General features: G+C 40.4%; 1 protein-coding gene across 33 annotated transcripts in view; it reads right to left on the minus strand.

Annotated features, from left to right (window-relative positions):
* Positions 1-18,469, minus strand: part of NFASC (neurofascin) — a 181,287-nt gene that overhangs the window by 74,494 nt on the left and 88,324 nt on the right. For 32 of the 33 annotated variants that reach the window (XR_014566029.1, XR_014566030.1, XR_014566031.1 and 29 more), the window contains 3 exons: positions 17,540-17,710; positions 1,747-1,858; positions 446-630 (listed from right to left, as the gene is read on the minus strand). Coding sequence is in view for 30 of the 33 variants with exons in the window: in XM_083745928.1 (XP_083602054.1) it covers positions 446-630; positions 1,747-1,858; positions 17,540-17,710 (468 nt within the window). In the remaining 3 variants the exon portion in view is untranslated. Of the gene's footprint in view, positions 1-445; positions 631-1,746; positions 1,859-10,497; positions 10,549-17,539; positions 17,711-18,469 lie in introns of all 33 variants that reach the window. The other variant, XM_083745938.1, reaches the window with a different exon arrangement.

Below are 18,469 nucleotides of genomic sequence, written 5' to 3' on the forward strand. Positions count from 1 at the left end.
TGCAGTCCAAAGTACCATAGTTTCAACCTATAACCTGTCGCTCATGTTAATCAGAGAATGCTGTTATTGGGTGGCATATAAATGTGGCAGATAGATAAATAGCTCTTATTTCAGCAACAGGCTTCATGCAGTTTAAGAAAAATACTTCCTGAACATTTCCCATAAAACCAAACCAGCAATGACAGGCTTATGTTCTCTTCTGCAAAGTACAAGGAAGATACATGAGCCACAAGCTTAGATGGCAGAGGATTTCAATAGTTTAGCTAGAAGGGTGTGTATGAACTAAATATTTCTTATCTTTGGTTGCTACAGAGGAAGATTTCCCAGGTTAGCCTGATCCCATCCATCTAGGGCAGAACACTCTGTTCTCCACAAATCCCTCCCAGGTGCCTTTTGATTTGCTAATTGGCAAAGGAATAAGAATGGTATAGTAAATATGACGTACCCTTCACTCTCACCGAGATTGTGTGGCGGCTAGTTCCCACTTTGTTGGAAGCTAAGCAGAAGTATTCCCCAGAATCTTCCTCAGAAACATTGGCAATATGAAGAGCCTTGTTGAAGTTCTCCAGCTTGGTCCTGCCTGCTGGGAGATCACCTCCTTTCTTGTGCCATACGATGTCTGGTGTTGGGCTACAGGAAAGAGGAGAATAGGGTTTGACATGAAGCCTCTCCCAACATGAAATGTACACTATAAAGGAATTCCCTGCAGCCCAGCTTCTTAATTTAAAGCTGGGGTTCTCACTTAGCATTCTCTCAAAATCCCAGACAAGCCCTGTCAAAGAGGTTGTGAGGATGTACCTTCACTGAAGAAAAACAATGATTTAATGCTTAAGTACATGCACGTACAAGATTCTGTGTTAACCCCCTGGTTTCTGTGGTAATAATATTTCAGGGAGCAGTTCAGGGAAAGACTTTGGTCTGAGAGAGCCTTGTAAGCCATTGACACTTGAGAATAGGCAATTATGGGTGGTATCCAACTAATGTGTGGTGTCAGTGCAAGGGTTTATGTTTGTACAACAAAATTTTCCCCTTCTCTCCTTCCCCACTGCATACTCCCCCCCACTCTGTTCTGGAGGGGGAATCCCTGGGACAGATGTGGGGTGGCATGGGGTAGGAGAAGGGGGAAGTGCCATTGCCCATCCTTGCATTGATGGCACCTGTTAGTTGTATAATAACTATTGAATCTGGCTTATGGGTCGTATAAATTGCTTGAATGAAGCTTCCTACTGATAAACACTATTTTGTAGGTACAGGAGTTAATGTTGGCAGTATAAACTGTGGTGATAACTGATCTCTACCGGTAGATCAATGGATGTCTGTGGTAGATCACTGGCTCCCCCCCAAAAAAGCTCAACAACATTGACCTGAACCCCCCAAAACAGGGCTTTCCTTCTTGCCAGTTTATAACTGAGTAGATCACAGTCTCTTGGGAGTTGGCCACCCCTGCCATATATTATCCCTGTACTGCTTTTGAAAAGCTCTCATAACCATAGATATTACTGTTGATGTTAACAACAGTCAAGCCACATCCCATAAAATGAATGAATTTTAGTTTCCCATTGGAGCCACGTTATTTCACATCCTTAAAGGAGACACTGTCTATTTGCTAACACTCCAATAAGGAGGAATCAACAGCCAGCTGTGATTTTACCCCCATGAAAATCTGCAGGAAACATAAGATCTAGACCAGGAGGATAGAGGCGTATGTGACACACCATGGTTCCCCTGATCCCAAGTGGTACGTACACTCCCGAGGCAATGCATTCCAGCAAGAGGTCCTCCCCTCTCAGCACCATCTGATTGCTTGAAGTCCCAATGGGGTACATGAAGCTGGGATGCCTTTCTGTGATACCTCGGGCTGAAATCAGGACATAAGGGGGGGAAATACACACTTGTAAATCCTTCTTCTCTACAGAGCTACGGGAAATGAAAGACAACCAACAGCAGGAGACAGGATGTAAACATATCAAGAGGCACAGAAAACCAGAGTCTTTCCAACCCCACAGACTTGATGGGGAAGTCTTTGTAGCGGTTGAGGCAGATGCTGAAATGATAAATTGAAATGGAAATAACAGACAAGGGCAGGAAGGAGCAGGGAATGGCAAGAAGGAATGGTGATGTTCCAGACAGATCACTTTATTCATAGCAAGAACACGTCAATTTAAGTAAGATTTTGCATTTAACAATGTACACGCTTTGACTCTGAAAAGCAGCTCTAGTAAAATTATAGATTTCCATTTTTCTTCAAAATAAATTATTTCACTGCAGTCAATGGGCCTTGACAAGGATAAATGTAGCTGGACTGTTGTTTCTACTTGAGAGTGGATACAGAATGATTGTCATTTCTACATTATCAATTTCAGCTTGGTGAATTTGCTAGTACTAATTAGGGATGTTCTGGGGGAAGAAAAAATAAATGTGACAAACACAGAGTTTAGATCTTATGCACTAAATTACTTCTATCCTCTATAATTACTTTCTGTGATTTACCACTCCTGTATCTCTCAAAAATAGATTTATTTTGTAATGGACTAGTTTGGGTTACAAATGACTCCCGTACAAAATACACAAATTTTCTCTTCTGAACATAATAGTGTTGCCTACTAAGAAAGAGCACATAAATTTCAGTTGGATAGGAATGAAAATAACATAGTAGTGAAATATTTCAATATCTACAGGGCCTCATAATCCAAGACCCTTCTTTGTGTGCCCCCTCCATGAGAGGTCTGGAGGGTGGCAATATGAGATATAATATTAAAATTAAAATTATTATTTGTTTTTAATACTACCCTTCATCTGTAGATTTCATGGCAGTTTGCAGCATAAAAATACAAGATAAAAACAACAAATACATAATAAAAACAAGAAAAGAACAAACCAGCACCCTCCCTAAAATAGATATAAATACAAGAAAGCTGCTCACATAGGATGTAAAAACACAGTACATAGACAGAGCTCTTTTCTGCACTAGGCAAACAATAGTGCAACATTTGCGCATTTAAATGAAAATTAACCCAGTAGCATGATGACATTACAATCTGTGTTAATGAATGGTGTCACAAGACATTATCACAATAATAATAATAACATAGTTATTCTGTGCTACTCAGTGTGGGGGCATCACTTTCAGGAACTGGAGATTTCCATAGATGATGACACACACAGCCTGCAAAGGAGGGGAGCAAACATTCAAGGCAAGATGACTGACAAGACAAGTATAAGAACCATGGAAGTGTTAAAACACATAAACCAAAAAAGTACATGGAAGACTGAAAAAAACCCACCACAACAGTTTTCCATAAATACATGAAAGAAGTCTGCAAAGGAAACAGACTAACCACATGAATAAAACATAGAAGTGGGCAAAGGAGACATGATAGGCTGGAAGCAACAGAGGCAACAATAACAAAAAAGCAGGTTATTTTCCAGCTTGATGAAGCCACGTTAACAGTGGTGTTAAATGAGGTAAATGTCTGGCATTAGCCAAGAGATATTCAAGGCTAAAAGAGGAAGCAAATTATGGACTGGAGCTACTGGACTAAGATAAATGGATGCTGCAATGTAAGACATGTACTGAATGAATTGGTTTAGACAAATATTTCTACTACACTGATGAAAACTCCATCCTGAACCAGCAGTTCAGCAAGAGGCTATGGTCTGTTTATGGGCATGGGTGCTGAAGATCTCTCATGTGTACAGGCAGGAAAGGAATGTAGGGTCAAGGATAAACGTCCGCAAAATTAAGTTCACCTGCAGGCTGAGCCTAAGGACTTCATTAGGAAAACCCGCAATTCAAACTTCCAGGCTTGTTCACAAGCCGCAGCAGCAACATATGATATGACTATATATATATATATATATATATATATATATATATGCATATATATATGCAAGCATGTAGTTAATTAATTATTGGGTTAGTAGCATATCACTACAAAGTAAATAACTGATAGCATTTACAAGACATATTTCAGATTGCTTCACTGAACACTTAGTTTGCATAGAGACGAGACTTGGTTCAATCCCTAGCACCTCCAGGGATCTCTGGGAAAGACCCCTCTCTAAAGCCCTGGAGAGCACAGGGTCAACCCAGGGAGTTCTAAGCTGGATGGACCAATTATCCACCTCAGTATAAGGGAGTTTCCTAGATTCCTATGCAATGGTTGCTATGCTTGGAATCTTTAATGTAAATCTCCAGTAACATGTCCTCTCACAAACCAAAGCTTACAAAAAAAAGAGGCACAGGTCACCAGGAACATCTCTGACATAAGCTTCTTTGAAACAAATGGGAATTTCACCAAGAATGAATGTTGCTGTTGTGCAACCCTTACTTATTTCCAAGGAGCCTGTGGAAGAGATGCTAACAGTTCATTATGCTGACCATCTTCAGATAGAACAGCTGCAGTGTGATCCTTGACGCAAACACATAGAATATAATTGTCATGTACATGCAGGATGTGTCTTGGACAACTGGGATAATTTACTCTTTTAATCCTTTGAATATTAACACACCATTAAAACACCACCACCACCAGGTTGAAGTGCTTTCCCTCAAATGCTTGTGAAAGAGCTTGCACCTGTGGTATAATAGGGAGGTAGGTTCTAGAGCAGTCCACATGCTTTTCTCCTTTTGCTAGAGGATGCACAAGTGGAACAGTATTTCACTTTTCTTGGGCAGCACTAGAATAAGACTCTCCTTCTATGAGCAGCATACACCTTCCCCATGAGGAAGGGCACCATTGGAGCTAACACCTTCTTCCAGATGTAATTCAAAGAATAAAACTGCACCACTGAGGCTGCTGAACCACTGCACAACTGAAGCTAGTTCTGTTTACCAACTGTGTCCCCCACCTCTTATTTTTTTATCCCAGTGCAGTTGAGCAACATCAAATCACAGTGGTGGTCAACAAATTACAGGTCAACGCAGCTCCATGGCCATCTTAAGACCAAGGCACAAAGTAAAATAGTATATCTGGCTCTAGGAAGAACTGCTCTGCTAGAAAATCCTGCCTCTGGCTTGTTTATGACCAGTGGTTACCATCATGATACAACACCAAGTTTACTGTAGGGTACTCATACTGCCACATAATCATAATATCTCTGCTCCAATCTCTTCTGCCCTGTGCACACAACACTTTTGTTTCTGTGAGCTCCCTGTGAATCTGTCCTGGTTGCTGAAACAGACCCTGCAACACTGAAATAATGGAGTTCAGCTGGGCACTAGCTTTGCATCTATCACACCATGCAGGAGGCGCAGAGTTGTGCATAATCCCCTTAATCGGATTTACAAATGTGTAATAGGAAAAGATTATACATTACTAAATTTCAAGCTTCCGTATTCTTAATATGCTCCTAGGAGTAAAATTATTTTAAGAAAGCTAGAAAAGTAAGGAATAGAGTATGAACAATATCAAAGAACAGAGCTCCTAATTTAATTTTATATATTACAATTTATTTTAATTAAAAAATACTTTTGATGAAGTGTAGCTCAAACATTTGATACTGGGTCAGCGTTTTTCTGGATTAAAATGGAAACACTTCACTCTTACACCCCAAGACACACACACACAGGCCGTGAGAGAGAGAGAGAGAGAGAGCACATTTCTCAATTAGTCCCCAGGTCAGTCAGCATGCATCCTTCTTGGAACTGTAGGATAGCGCAGTTATTATCATTCCCAATGGTCTCACCCTTCCCTAAGTCCAGTCACTCAGAGCTCAGGTATGGAACCATACTTTCTGGGAAACAGCAGTAATTAAGATCTCCTGTGTGACACTTCATAGGGTACATGAGGGAATCCTGGTGCATCCTTGGTCCCCCTTCAAATGATGGTACTGTCTAAATACTGGCACGGGGAAGGGAAAATCAGTACTACTGCATTGGGCCGGTACATTCCAATGAGCACTGAACAATAGAAGCATCGAACCAAGTGTCCTAACTTCAAGCTGCACCTTGGTTCAGTAGTGGCTGGTGGTGTGGTGTGAGCATGGCTGCATGACCTGGCATCCCAATGCTGCCTGTCACTGCTGGTTACAGAGAGGGAGGGGACAAAGCAGTGAGGAGCTTGGCGTAGGAATGTCAGATTGGTGCGGTGCAATCCCAACATCAGAGCCAATCTCCCCTCTCAATTGACAGAAACACATGGCATTGGGAAGCCAGACCAGTAATGCAGCCCCACTCACACTGCCCCACTATAGCTTTGGTCTCTCTCACTAGCATGTTATGCTACCTCCTCTGGGAATCACTGTTCCAGACATTTAGGTGTCTGCAAAAACATCCTCTATTGTGTCTCTCACCCACTTAGACTACAGTTCGATTCATACACACTGAGCTAATGTGAATTTCTTTTCCTCATATGAACCAGGCCTTGAGGAGTTCAGTGAATCACTGATGCAGTTGGGTGTAAAATTCTCTCTGTAGGAAAAAGCATCTCATGCCTAATTTTCAAACTTGAAGCTTGACCTGGACATTATCAGTGGCCCACAGTAGAGCTCAAAAAATGCACACACTTATGAGCTTAGGTGAGCCTTATTTAATATGAAAAAGAATGTTGACACAGCCATGAACAATGTTCAGATGCTATAGATGAGCTTTCAGGGTGTCACAGAGCCTGATAATTACCAGTCCATTTTCTAGCGCTACTTCCTGATCTATTTGCCAGACTGGTGCTGGTTTGACTTTCTCCAACATCCATGCAAAAAATCTGGCCCTTTATGGAATCCATGCTGCAAGATGAAGCAATGGTCACCAGCTTTGATAGCTTTGGAAGGTGATCTCGAAAAATTCATTGTAACTGAATACCAGTTGTTGGGGACTAAGAACATACAAACATGAACCTTGAAGGATCAGGCCAGAGGGAAGCATCCTGTTCTCAAAGTGGCCAACCAAATGCCTGTGGAAAGCACACAAGCAGGACCTGTATGCAACAGCCCTCGGTTCACCTGTGATTTCCAGCAACTGGTAATCGGAGGCATACTGCCTCTGACAGTGGAGGTGGAACATTAGGAGGGAGCTATAGCCTTAATGCCCTACTTACAGGTTTTCTGGAGGCATTTGCTTGGCTGCTTAGGAAACTGGGTGCTGGACTTTGGTCTGATCTAGCACAGATCTTATGTTCACATCAAAAATGTTCTTGGAAATTAAGCATGCTTTGTCAATTTTTCAGCCAGAGAGATTAAAGTAGGTCTGGCATAATAAAGATTTTCTATGCTAGGTGCACAACAACTAACCTTCTTTTAGTTTTGCTATGGGAACGCTCGAGTCTGCGTCATGTAACCATGACTATTCTTCAGTAAATTGTGGCTTCCTTTTCAACAGCTGTCCTCTATGGGCATCTCAAGGGCATCCCTGATTCTAATTAAAGGAACATTTCTTGTGACTCTTCCATTTACTTAGAACATACTGTGCTGCAGGCTCTTTGCAGGGAGGGGCGAGGGTTAAAAGAAGAAGTTCTAAACACAAATGATTGATTTCAGTTAAACTTGCTTCCAAACATGAGAAGCAAGCTTGCTAGAGTATTCCCACGGCAGTTTTTGCTATTACAAAACCAGCCTATCCATACTTTATATGGTAGCTATGTTCTTAAGACTTTTCACATTGTAGCATATTCTTCACTTCAAATCATCAGCCATGTTTTACGATACAAAATTTACATCCTTTATTCAGACACCATAGCATTACACTGTTTGATCTTTTAGATCTTGCTCTGGCCAGTCTATATCCAGACAGCCCAATTAGAAGCTAATGAAGGATTGCTAACAACCTTAATGGAAACAGTGTTCAAGTTTGGGCTATTCTTCACTATTTATCTACTATATTTGTATACTGATTTTCAACAAAAATGGCTCTCAAAGCAGTCCGAAACAATAGTTGATCTACAGGCAGATACTATTCTCAAAATATAATTTAGAGGACTATTAAAAACCAATCTGAACTATTTATTATTAGATTAAACTTTAATTCAGACAGGTGAGGTGGATTAAGGAAACAGGAAAAACCCTGTTGAGAAAGCTACACTTAACAAAATAACAAAGAAGAAGACTATAGCAGACACCTAGCAAATGTAGCAGATCTCTACCCTAAGCATAAGTATGGGCTCTGACTCTCAACTTGGACGAGTGGCACTGGAGGTAGAGATGCTTTAAACTGATCAGCATCATGACCAAGCCCAAGCCAGAAACTCTTGGATCAGGGGCCCTTCAATCAATCAGGATATATGGAGTTTTCAGCCCCCTGAGGAATTGACAGCCTCCATGTTAGGGGGCCTGTACACTCAAATTGGCCTGTCAATGTAAAAATGCAACACCAAAATCCAAAGGAAGAAGAAGAAAGAAAGGTGGGATATAAATGTAATACAAACCAACCAACCAACCAACCAACCAACCAGGAAGTAGGAAAATGCATGCTGCTCCATTTTAGAGTACTAAGTAAGAAGCATGCACCCATGTCCCCAAGAGATGGTTGGTGGTTCTAGCAACCTACAGAAATGGATTAATCTCAAGAGAATTTAAAAGGTAGGCTTGACTTGGAGTGGAAAATCTGTTCCACACAAAAGCAAGCGGCTGCTAAAGCCAAGTTTAGTAGGAGGATGGGGACAGGAAGATCCATGTTTTGCAACTCAGATTGCTTGATCAGAGAGGCAATCTGCCTCACTGCCTACAACAAAACAACTTCTTTCAAGCCTAATTTCAGAGAGGGGAGAGATGATGGTAGGGTACCCAATAGATAACAGGGTAAGCCTCTGAGGGCACACATGTGGCAACTGCGGAGCACACAGTCTCCAAACAATGAGAAAAGAAATCAAATGAAATGTACACAAAACACAAGTTGGATGGGTCAGAAATGTTAGAATTCCTGCTCCATGATTGCAGTCATTGGATTTTTGTCTATCACATGGTGGCATATGTTTTAACTCCACAAAGTGGAAAGTGACGGAAACAGGATGTTTGTGTTACTGTGTTCTGTGAAGTGGGACTATTGTCCTTTGTTCTTTTTCTCTTTGCTGTCTGATGCTACAGAGAGAGGGAGCCATGTTGCAGTGCTCCGTGTGTGTTTATATGTAAATAAAGTAGATTGGCCAAAATGCTGAGTTGCTGAGGTCTGTTATGCATGATGCGCAAACTCTGCGGATCCCTAAGTGTGCCGGCGTCGGTTGGCATTGGTCACTTTGATGTTTGGGCAGAAAAAAGCTTTTGAAGCTCCCGAACGAACGACCAGGAGGGAGAGAACATGCCAGTTGGGCATGTGTCTCTGCCAGGGTCCTACTCGAGTGTAGGCTGAGCTCCTGACAGAAATGTGCTCAGGTTCTGCTATGGGAAGCTGTGAGAACAGGATGTTGGACTACATGGGCCCTTGGCCTGATCCTGAAGGTTCTTATGGTCTTAGATTGGCTTATTGGAACCTCTTACTTTAAGAAAGGTAGCTAGATAGGCACTTCCAAACCAGAGAGATGCACAACTCTCAAATGTTTTTCTTTAAAACAAAAGTAAGTTCACAAACTGTTATTTGTAACTGAGATTATGCCTGTGTGCGCAATTTATTTCACTATAAACTAATACACTTCCATTTCTAATCTATTGCAAACAAAAAGTACTATGTTTCTATTTTCTGCAAATTCTCTTCCCCTTCCACTGAAGTTAATCCCCCTACAATTGTTTACATTATCACACCATTTGCACACAACTTTCAATATACGGCAGAAGAATGATTCAGGGGCCCCTGGGAGCCAAGTGATTGTATATCTAAAGCACAATTTATAATTCAGGCTTCTACTAGTATTACATTCTCCTGAGGAAGTATTCTTCACTTAGACAAAGAAGAAAGAACAAATAATCTTTGGAAGCATTAAAAAAATGCAACGTTACATACAAAATTACATAGATTATCAATCATGAAGGAAAAATCAAATGGTTTTTTATCATCGACTACTGACAATCATACCTATTATAGACATTTCTTTTAAATGGACTGAGGAAAAAGGTACATTATTTTTTATGTGTAAATCTCATCGTCTGTGTGTATTCAATAAAACTTTGTTGGAGAGCTGTTGTCTTCGCAGCTAAGTATTGATCCGTGCTACCTAAACAGCAAGGTTTAGATTAACAGAATTTGACTACCACATGTGATTTTTTAAAAGATCAGACTGGACAGGGTAATTTTTAAAAACATATATACAGTACAAAAGCAATCCATTTAACACCACATGAATAAAGTGCAACATCACATGGATGAACTGATTTGAAGACATTACCAGCATCATTGCCAACAGCTACCATTAAATGGAGACACATTTCAGGTGCTACAGACTAAACAAGTGCAATTTGTGGAGTCCGAGTACTCAAGATGGGAGACATGTAAAATATATAGGAAAAGTTTAATATGTCCATGAAAATGCCTTGTTTTCACTGACCGACCAAAAAGTGTTATTAACACAATAGTAAGTCAGGTTAGGTACAGAGGAGTTAGAACGTGAAGTTCTCCAGAAGTCAGTATTGACTCACCACTGTATATGTCAGTGTGATTTCGAAAGGACGTTTCATTATGGGGATGCTCTGTAATAAACAAAAGAACGTGAGCGTACCAAAGGCAACAAAGCATGCACTGAGTAACAAAAGACGAAATGGAGAGGAGGTGTACAAAAGGAAAAGAACACACACACATAACAGAAATTATAAAAAAGCAAAAAGCAAAATAAAAAAGAGGCAATGACATACACATAACATCCAAAAAAAAACTTCAACACAATTTGGAAAGAAACAAAGAACACAGCAACGGAAGGCAGCAATTGCAGAAGACTGCTTTTTTCTAGGAAATGCAAAATTATGAACTAAAAAAACCCAACACGCATTAACACAAAATCAAATATGTTCAGATGCGTTCCAAAAACAAGTGGATTTTTAAGTTTGACTTTTAAAATGCCAGGAAATAATCAAAACATTTTAATTATTATTATCAATAACTTTGTTAACATCCAGCTCTACTTTTGGGAAGAACAATTAGCTTGTCATCAGATTTGTAAAAAGAAAAAAATAAAGAATGCATTCCTGATATTTGTTCCAAGGGTACAAGATGGATTACTTTCAGCTTTAACAATGAAAAAACAAGTTATAAAAGTATAAGAAAAACAACTGGGGTTTTAAAAGATCATGGAAGCATTATTAGAATGTACTGCCTTTCATCTTTTAAAAATGCAAAGCGATAAGCACATTAGAAATAATCCAATGGCAACAGTAGGCTTGCAGATAAACCCACAAAAGTTACGGGACAGCATTTTTATTTTATTTTTAAAAAACTGGATTGCAAAGATGCTGCTGAGCACCAGCATCCCGCCAAGCATGGCTTGGTATATATTATCCTCAAAATGGACACTTAGATCTGCTGAAGCTCCCCAACTATTGTGTCCTCATTCACCTCTTACAAGGTGTGTGTGGGGGGGGAGACTACTTGTAAGTCTTCATTACTGTAACACTGAAAATGGCATAAATGCAGAGAAACTTTAATGTACCTCACCGATGTCGTTCTCCAAACCCAATACCACCCATTTCATGAAATTCCATGATTCCATTTAGGATTTACATAAGACATTACATAAGAAAAAAATGGCCATATATTTTAAACCACCTTTATTAGTCTAAGATTTGCTAAAATTGTCTAAGTCGGACAGCATACCACATCATACTAAAAGCCATGTAGGTAAATAAGGACCTAGGACACTTTGAGAAGCAAAGCGACCACTTACATTAGGAAAAAAATAGGGTTTTTTAAAAGGGGTAATCTGCTTTAATCTTAAACATTAAGGCTACATTCATGGGCTTTGTTTGCTCATCATGCTAACCATTAAACTAGGGGTGGCTAAATTGTTGTCCTCTAGATATTGTTAGACTACAACGTTCATCATCCCTGATGTCTCGACAAGCCGGCTGGGGATGAGAGTTAGAGTCTACAACGTCTGGAGAGCCACAGATTAGCAACCCCTTCCATAAACCATGTCTTACCATGGACAAACAGCACAATAACACACTCTGCCAGATCCTTCCCACTTCGTTCCACCTGTCAGGAGCAACAAACATGTCTCCTTGGAGTTAGTGTGCTGACAAAACCTATAATTGTGGCTTGTTTCCCCATAAGCAAACCACATCTAGAAACCAAGGTTCATTCTTGGCTTGCTGAGCATTGTGCATTCAGAGAGAAACAAGCCACAAACCTGATTTGGGCAACATGGTAAACCAAGGACTGTGGTTGTTCCTGCTCCTGCTAGGTGGTGGTGCAAAACAAAAATGATCTGGCAGTGTCCACGAGGACACTGTCTGTTCACAGTAAGCCATAGTTTATGGCTCACTGTGATGTGTGAAAAAGGGCACTAGCTTTTTAAGGATTAGGACAACCCAAGTCTATTTTGTCTAAACCAGGCTTGGTAAGAAGTGGAATGACTACTATTCTTTATTTCCAAAAGAAGATCAATGTTCTGATCCTCAATACATTTGGAAGTAAATACTACTGATTTCAAGTTAGTGTGTCTAGCATTACAGCCTCTTTGCTTCCCTTTCAGATGAGAAAATTAATCATCATACAAAGCAATAACTTTTGTGGATTGAGCACTTATACAAAACAAAATACTGAACAAGTATCCAGATTTGAAACAAAAACAGATCACCGAACAACATGCCACACAGAAAGGCAGTTCAGTTCCTTTGAACATAAGATGAAATCTATTTTACATACAGGAAGAAAGTGGTCCTCTATTGAAAGGGTCTCTAGGGACGAAATGTGCACACAGTTTCCAAGTGAATATGTAAGAACAAGATGGCTGGAGACATACAGTACTCTTATTGAGCCTTCCAAAGAGCCACTTGTAGCCTAGGGGTCACTAGGCAAAGGGCAAAGACAACCATAGCATACAAATTAAGGGTTACCCATTACATACAACTTAATGCAAACTCTATTTGTCTAAATTGTTTACTATTTACATTTCTTAAGTGGTATCATAAAAACAGAAACTTAGCAACAACGAAGTCCAGTCTCAGGGATTAGGGAAAGCAAGGGTGGAAGATGCATTGTACAAGACATCTGAAGCAACTGTTGGGCAAAAGGAAGGATACGCCGGAGGGCAGAAAATATCCAAGTGATAATTCTGTACGGTGTGGTGTTACAAGTAAACTTTTACCAGATGATCCACATGATCGTACAGGTCTTTTTAGGGACAGGCAGTCCTTCAGATAACCTAGTTCCAAGTTGTTCAAGTTTTTATGTGTTAGTAACAAGATCTTGATATTCCTCTAGTTCCTTTGTTTCAACATTCTTCCGTTAGACAGGAGAAAACCTGCCTGCAGGGCCATCAGTTAAGCATGGCTTCTAGCACAGAAGGCGGTGAGCTGTGTTCAGAAGCTGGAAGAGCAGCAGGGCTCCATCTACACTGCTGCATGGGTCACTTCTGGGTAGGTGGGGTCCATGCCACTTTTCAGTCACTTGACATCACTACGATGAAGTGACCCATTTTTCATTTGTAGTACAGCCAGTCTTGGGAAATGGCCAAATTGGGACCCATGCTGGGCCTAAATAGGCTTGCAGGCTGAATATTCCCCATGCATGCTATATAGCATTAACACCAAGGTCTTGTTTGCCAGTCATGGAAAGCCATAATTAAGGGCATGCCATGAGCTTTTCTCCCCTAGTGTGAGTGGACACAACAAGTTAAAATCCTCATTTTAATGTTATAGCTGAAACTGACATTGCACTTTGTTTTGCTCAAACAAATCTGGAAGCTAAGAACAAACCTTGACTTCAGATTGTGGTATGTTTGGGGCAAAACGAACCATGATCCCTGGTCTGGACATAATGCTAAGCCATGGCTCATATAGTTTATTGTTTCCATTCATGCTAGGGAAGTATCTCAGTGTAGAGCATCTGCTTTGCATGCAGACGGCCTACGTTCAAACCCTGGCAGCTCCATTTAGCAGATGACAGAAAAACCTCCTTCTCCCTGAGACCTTGAAGAGCTGCTGGCAGGTAGTAAACAATACTGATCTAGATGGACAAATAGATTGGATATAAAGTAGGTTCCTGTTATCTTTCTGTCTGCAGAGGAATCTACTTCAGTGACACCTCCCAGCTTACCAGGTTCTGTACTCATTTCCCTCCATGACTAGAGTGCCCAGCACTGGAGATATCCAGCTGCTGCTTGACAACCCTTGCAAGGACAGAATCCAAGACAAATGCATCAATTGCCTCATAGTCTATCCAGCCCTGAAGGGAGAGATCCAGAAAGTTCCAAGTGTTTGTAACCTCACAATCAACTGCTAGCACAAAAACACATCTCTTCTGCTAGGGTTTCACGGCAGCAGTTTCAAAAGTAACAGAGGTTAAGACTTAATGCCCTGAGAGAGAGGGAGAGAGGCCTAGGCAATGAAGAATCATCTGCTGGCCAAAAGAGCAATGTGGTTCTTAACTTCAACTGACATGTCTCTAGGAATTAAGTACAAAAGGCCATATCCTCATACAGCGCTGATACGACAGACTAAGGAGTATGCATGCCTTCCTAAATGCCACTTAAAAACTGGGCTGATTAGTACCAATTGGCTGTAGTGATGACTAATGACGGAAGGATCTGCAAACTTTGGTTTTCTCATTTTCCTATTCCTAAATTCAGTTCTCCAATTTTTTGCACCTATTGACAGATTTCTAGACGAAATCCTCACAAAAATTCCCCCGCATCCTAACACATTTTTGCAAGCAATTTCCCTAATATAATGCATTTCTCTATATTATTTTGATGAATATATTGATTCCACACCATTCCTAGTGATAGCTGAGGTCACTGAATTCAAACATCCCAATGAATATTTCAGTTCAATTATATATTTCTCTTGTTATATTTGTGTGTTTCGCAAGTCCATTAATCCTTGGTTTCCTTTTCTTAGAAACAAAGAAAACATTTGTCAAAGAAGCACACACCTCTTCTTTCTTACAGATGAATAGATTTAGTCCTTTATTATTATTCTATGTTATTTGGCATCTAGCTGTGTAGCCACATTGAGAGGCTACTTTTGTAGGCTGGAGCTTATAGTAATCTTCTCCTCTATGCTCTCAAGCCTGTAACACTTAATAGGGTCAGGAATGGCTCCAAACTTTCCTTCACTAAAGTAGTAAGTAAGTAAGTAAGTAAGTAAGTAAGTAAGTAAGTAAGTAAATATACTCTAAATAAAATGAATGAGAAGTGAGATGTACCCCACCAGCAAGCCAGTGTCTTTCAATCATTTAATATATTCCCTGTCCTAGAATTAGTATGCTGCCATCTCTCCTCCTTACTCCTTTAATATATATCAATTTCATGAGAGGCAATTCAAATGTTCCAAGTTTGATATGGTCTACTCAACTTGCAAGTGTTGCTGCGGCAGCAAAACGATGTAGCAGTCAGTAGAGGGTTAAGAAGAATGTTAGTTTGTAGCCTGCTGATCTCTACTTCCCCCTCGCTTATTAAAGTAGCAAGAATGAAATCTAATCATGCTCTTCCCTCCATCCTTAGAGAAGATGCTCTTTGATGGGTTGAAACTGAGGTCATCCTGAAAGTAGCCAGAAGATGCCAATGCAGCTGCTTCCGCTCTGCAGGACATTCTACCCATGGAGACTGTTAGAGAATGCTTATGATTATCAATAATTCAGGCCTCTTCTGTGTGTCTTTTGGGTCGACTGTGGATATGGCGCATGCTTCTGGCCTCCATGTTTTCATGTTCTCCCCACCCCATTTGGCATACAATGGTCTAAATAATTCAGATGTCATTGCAATCAGAGTGAAGCATGCCCTCAAAAGACATCCCCAGACCTAAGCAAGCAGTAATAAGAAGCTGGGCAAGAAGAAGAAAAGAAGAAGCAGGGAATTATTTCAATTTTAAGCTGGTGGACACACCTGACACTGGAATAGAAGAACATTCAAATCAGTGAGGATTCAAATATAATAAATGAGAAAGTAAGCAGCAAGTTCACTCTGCTCTCTCCTTACACAGTTCCAAGTGCGACCTGTTGACTTCTATGGGGAATAAATCCATAGTTGATGCCATGCAAAGTGGGCTGGCAGTGATGTTTGCTGGTGCGCCCAGCACCGCTTACCTCAAAGCATGCATCAGTGACATCCTGGGTGGATGCCCTGAGTGCCACTCATTGCACTAGAAGCAATAGGAGGAGTGATTGACAGCATGGCTTGGCTGAAGCTAAATACAATGCACACTGCTAATGCACATTTCCTTTATAAATTACTAAACATTCTGAGATGGTTAAAACTTTGGAAATACTGGACAAGGTTATATTGGCTCATTAAGGAGGGGGAATGTACACAGATCTTTTAAAACAAGAGAGTTTTTTTAAAAAAATACATCACCACCACCACACAAACTCCAATAAGAGGCCACAGCAGGATATCTAAAATGATCCAACATGCCATAGAACACTCCATTAGCACAATTGAGCTATACATCCTTTTGTGAGCATTGTGGAACACTGTTCATGCAAACAGGGAAGGATTAACTAAAAAAATCAAACAAGTCATATGAGCAACCTGATAAGTCTTTTAAAAAATGATCTCTTGAATTTACTTGCTGTTTGATCATAGATATCCAAGCATTTAGTCAATGACCCCTTTAAAATACTGGGTGACATTCAACTATGTTTTACTCACAGTAGACCCATTGAAATTAATCTTCATGACTAAATTAGATCCATTAATTGCAATAGATGTGCTCTTCAGTTGAAGCCAACCCAGTAACCAAACCAGAGAAGACAGCAGTATATCATTTAAAAAAGCACATACAAACAAGTCCTGCTGCCAGGATGCTTGCTATCTAAAATCTTAGATATTCAAACCCAAAGAATTATATCCAAACCACGTCACAAAATGGCTGATTCAGAAATCCAAACAGGTGGAGTTTGCCCACTTCCTTACTTGTTTGTGTTTTGCTGGTTGGCATCAACTACTTTGGGCAGGAGAGAGTTTCCCCCTTGTTTGGCTTTTGCTAATTGGCTGCAGCAGTTTTAGGCAGGAGGCATGGAGGGAGAAAGCATGGAATAGAAATGTTCCCATAAGAAAATAATGGAAATCATCAGCTTGTTATGCGAACACTCACCCAACAAACGATTTCTTGGGAACACATTGTATTCAGAAAGCAGGACCTGCGTGTATGTGAAAAATATGTGGACACATGCTAGAACCTGTTACGTTGATATGTCAGCTGATGTCTCTGATGTTTACATTCCTCACAGATAAATAAGGCACTATATGCCCAATAAGTAAAGCTGTCTTCAAAATGCATTTTGAACCTCCAAAATTCATGTAAGCTGTCTTGATCTTCTTGGAGGAAGGATGGCGCACCAATGTGTTAAATAAAGCATTAAATAAAACACCTCTAAGAACATGTAGTAAAAGACCCTCTCATAACTCAAGGAATCTTACAAAAAATGCCATGTTTGTAAGGAGATGGTTTCTCTGACTGTTGCCAGCACAGCAGGGATTGTGCTCATGAAGTGCCAGCCAAGCTGATCATAGTAAATACTTACTGGTCATGACTTTGAGGGTATAAGGGTTTTTCTGCTGGATGGTGTGGGTGAAGGCAAAGCGAGCATTACAGCTGTAGTCAGTCAGGGCATCCTCCTGCATGACATTGGAGAAATACAAGTCACCATTCTGTCCTTGGGAGACACGCTTGTCTTGGTGGATTGACTCCATGGCTGTAAGAAAGAACAATAAATCTTATTGGAACTCACTGCTCTGCACCTTTGTAATGGATAGAACTAGTGGCAATTATCTACTAGCCCCAGCAACCTGGAAAATACATAAATTGATTACTTCCAGCTAGCATTGGACAGCAGAACTCAATTCAAGACATTTCCGATAGTCTAAGCTAGGTACTTCAAATGCTTACTACGGGTGAAAAGCAACACAAAGAACCAATTTTGCTTACTTGCTAAGTTAACAGAACTGTTATGCCACCTGGCAATAGGACAGTTTTCCACGCAGTTCCCCAAAGGATAATAAAAACAATAAAATCATATCACAATATGAGTGTTCAGCAACACACATGAGAAAATCCACATAGCTCGCTGCTATAAAGACTAGTTACTTTGTAAATATGACTAGCCGACACAGTCAGTTTACCCCATGCATATGCAGTCCACATGGAAAAGGAAATATTTAGACTGAGAAGGTAGGTCTCAAATTTATTATGCAAACCAGCTCTTTCCAAGAGCTGCAGCCAGGGACATCCCAACAGCAGAGAAATAGGAGTGATAGCTTAGAACAGCATTTTTAAGGGCATTAAGGAAGCAGTGTGCAATATGAGAAGTGCATCTCAGAATCCTCTTCGATACTTAATGAGATCCTGGGGTGAGCTCTGGAGGAATATAACCCAGATGAGGTCGTGGGCTATCTCAGGCTGAAGCTCCATCTTCTTTTGTATATTAACAAGAAGCAGATATTGAATGTACCAC

Source organism: Podarcis gaigeae (assembly GCF_964106915.1).
Source record: "Podarcis gaigeae genome assembly, chromosome: 6".
Classification (NCBI taxonomy): domain Eukaryota; kingdom Metazoa; phylum Chordata; class Lepidosauria; order Squamata; family Lacertidae; genus Podarcis; species Podarcis gaigeae.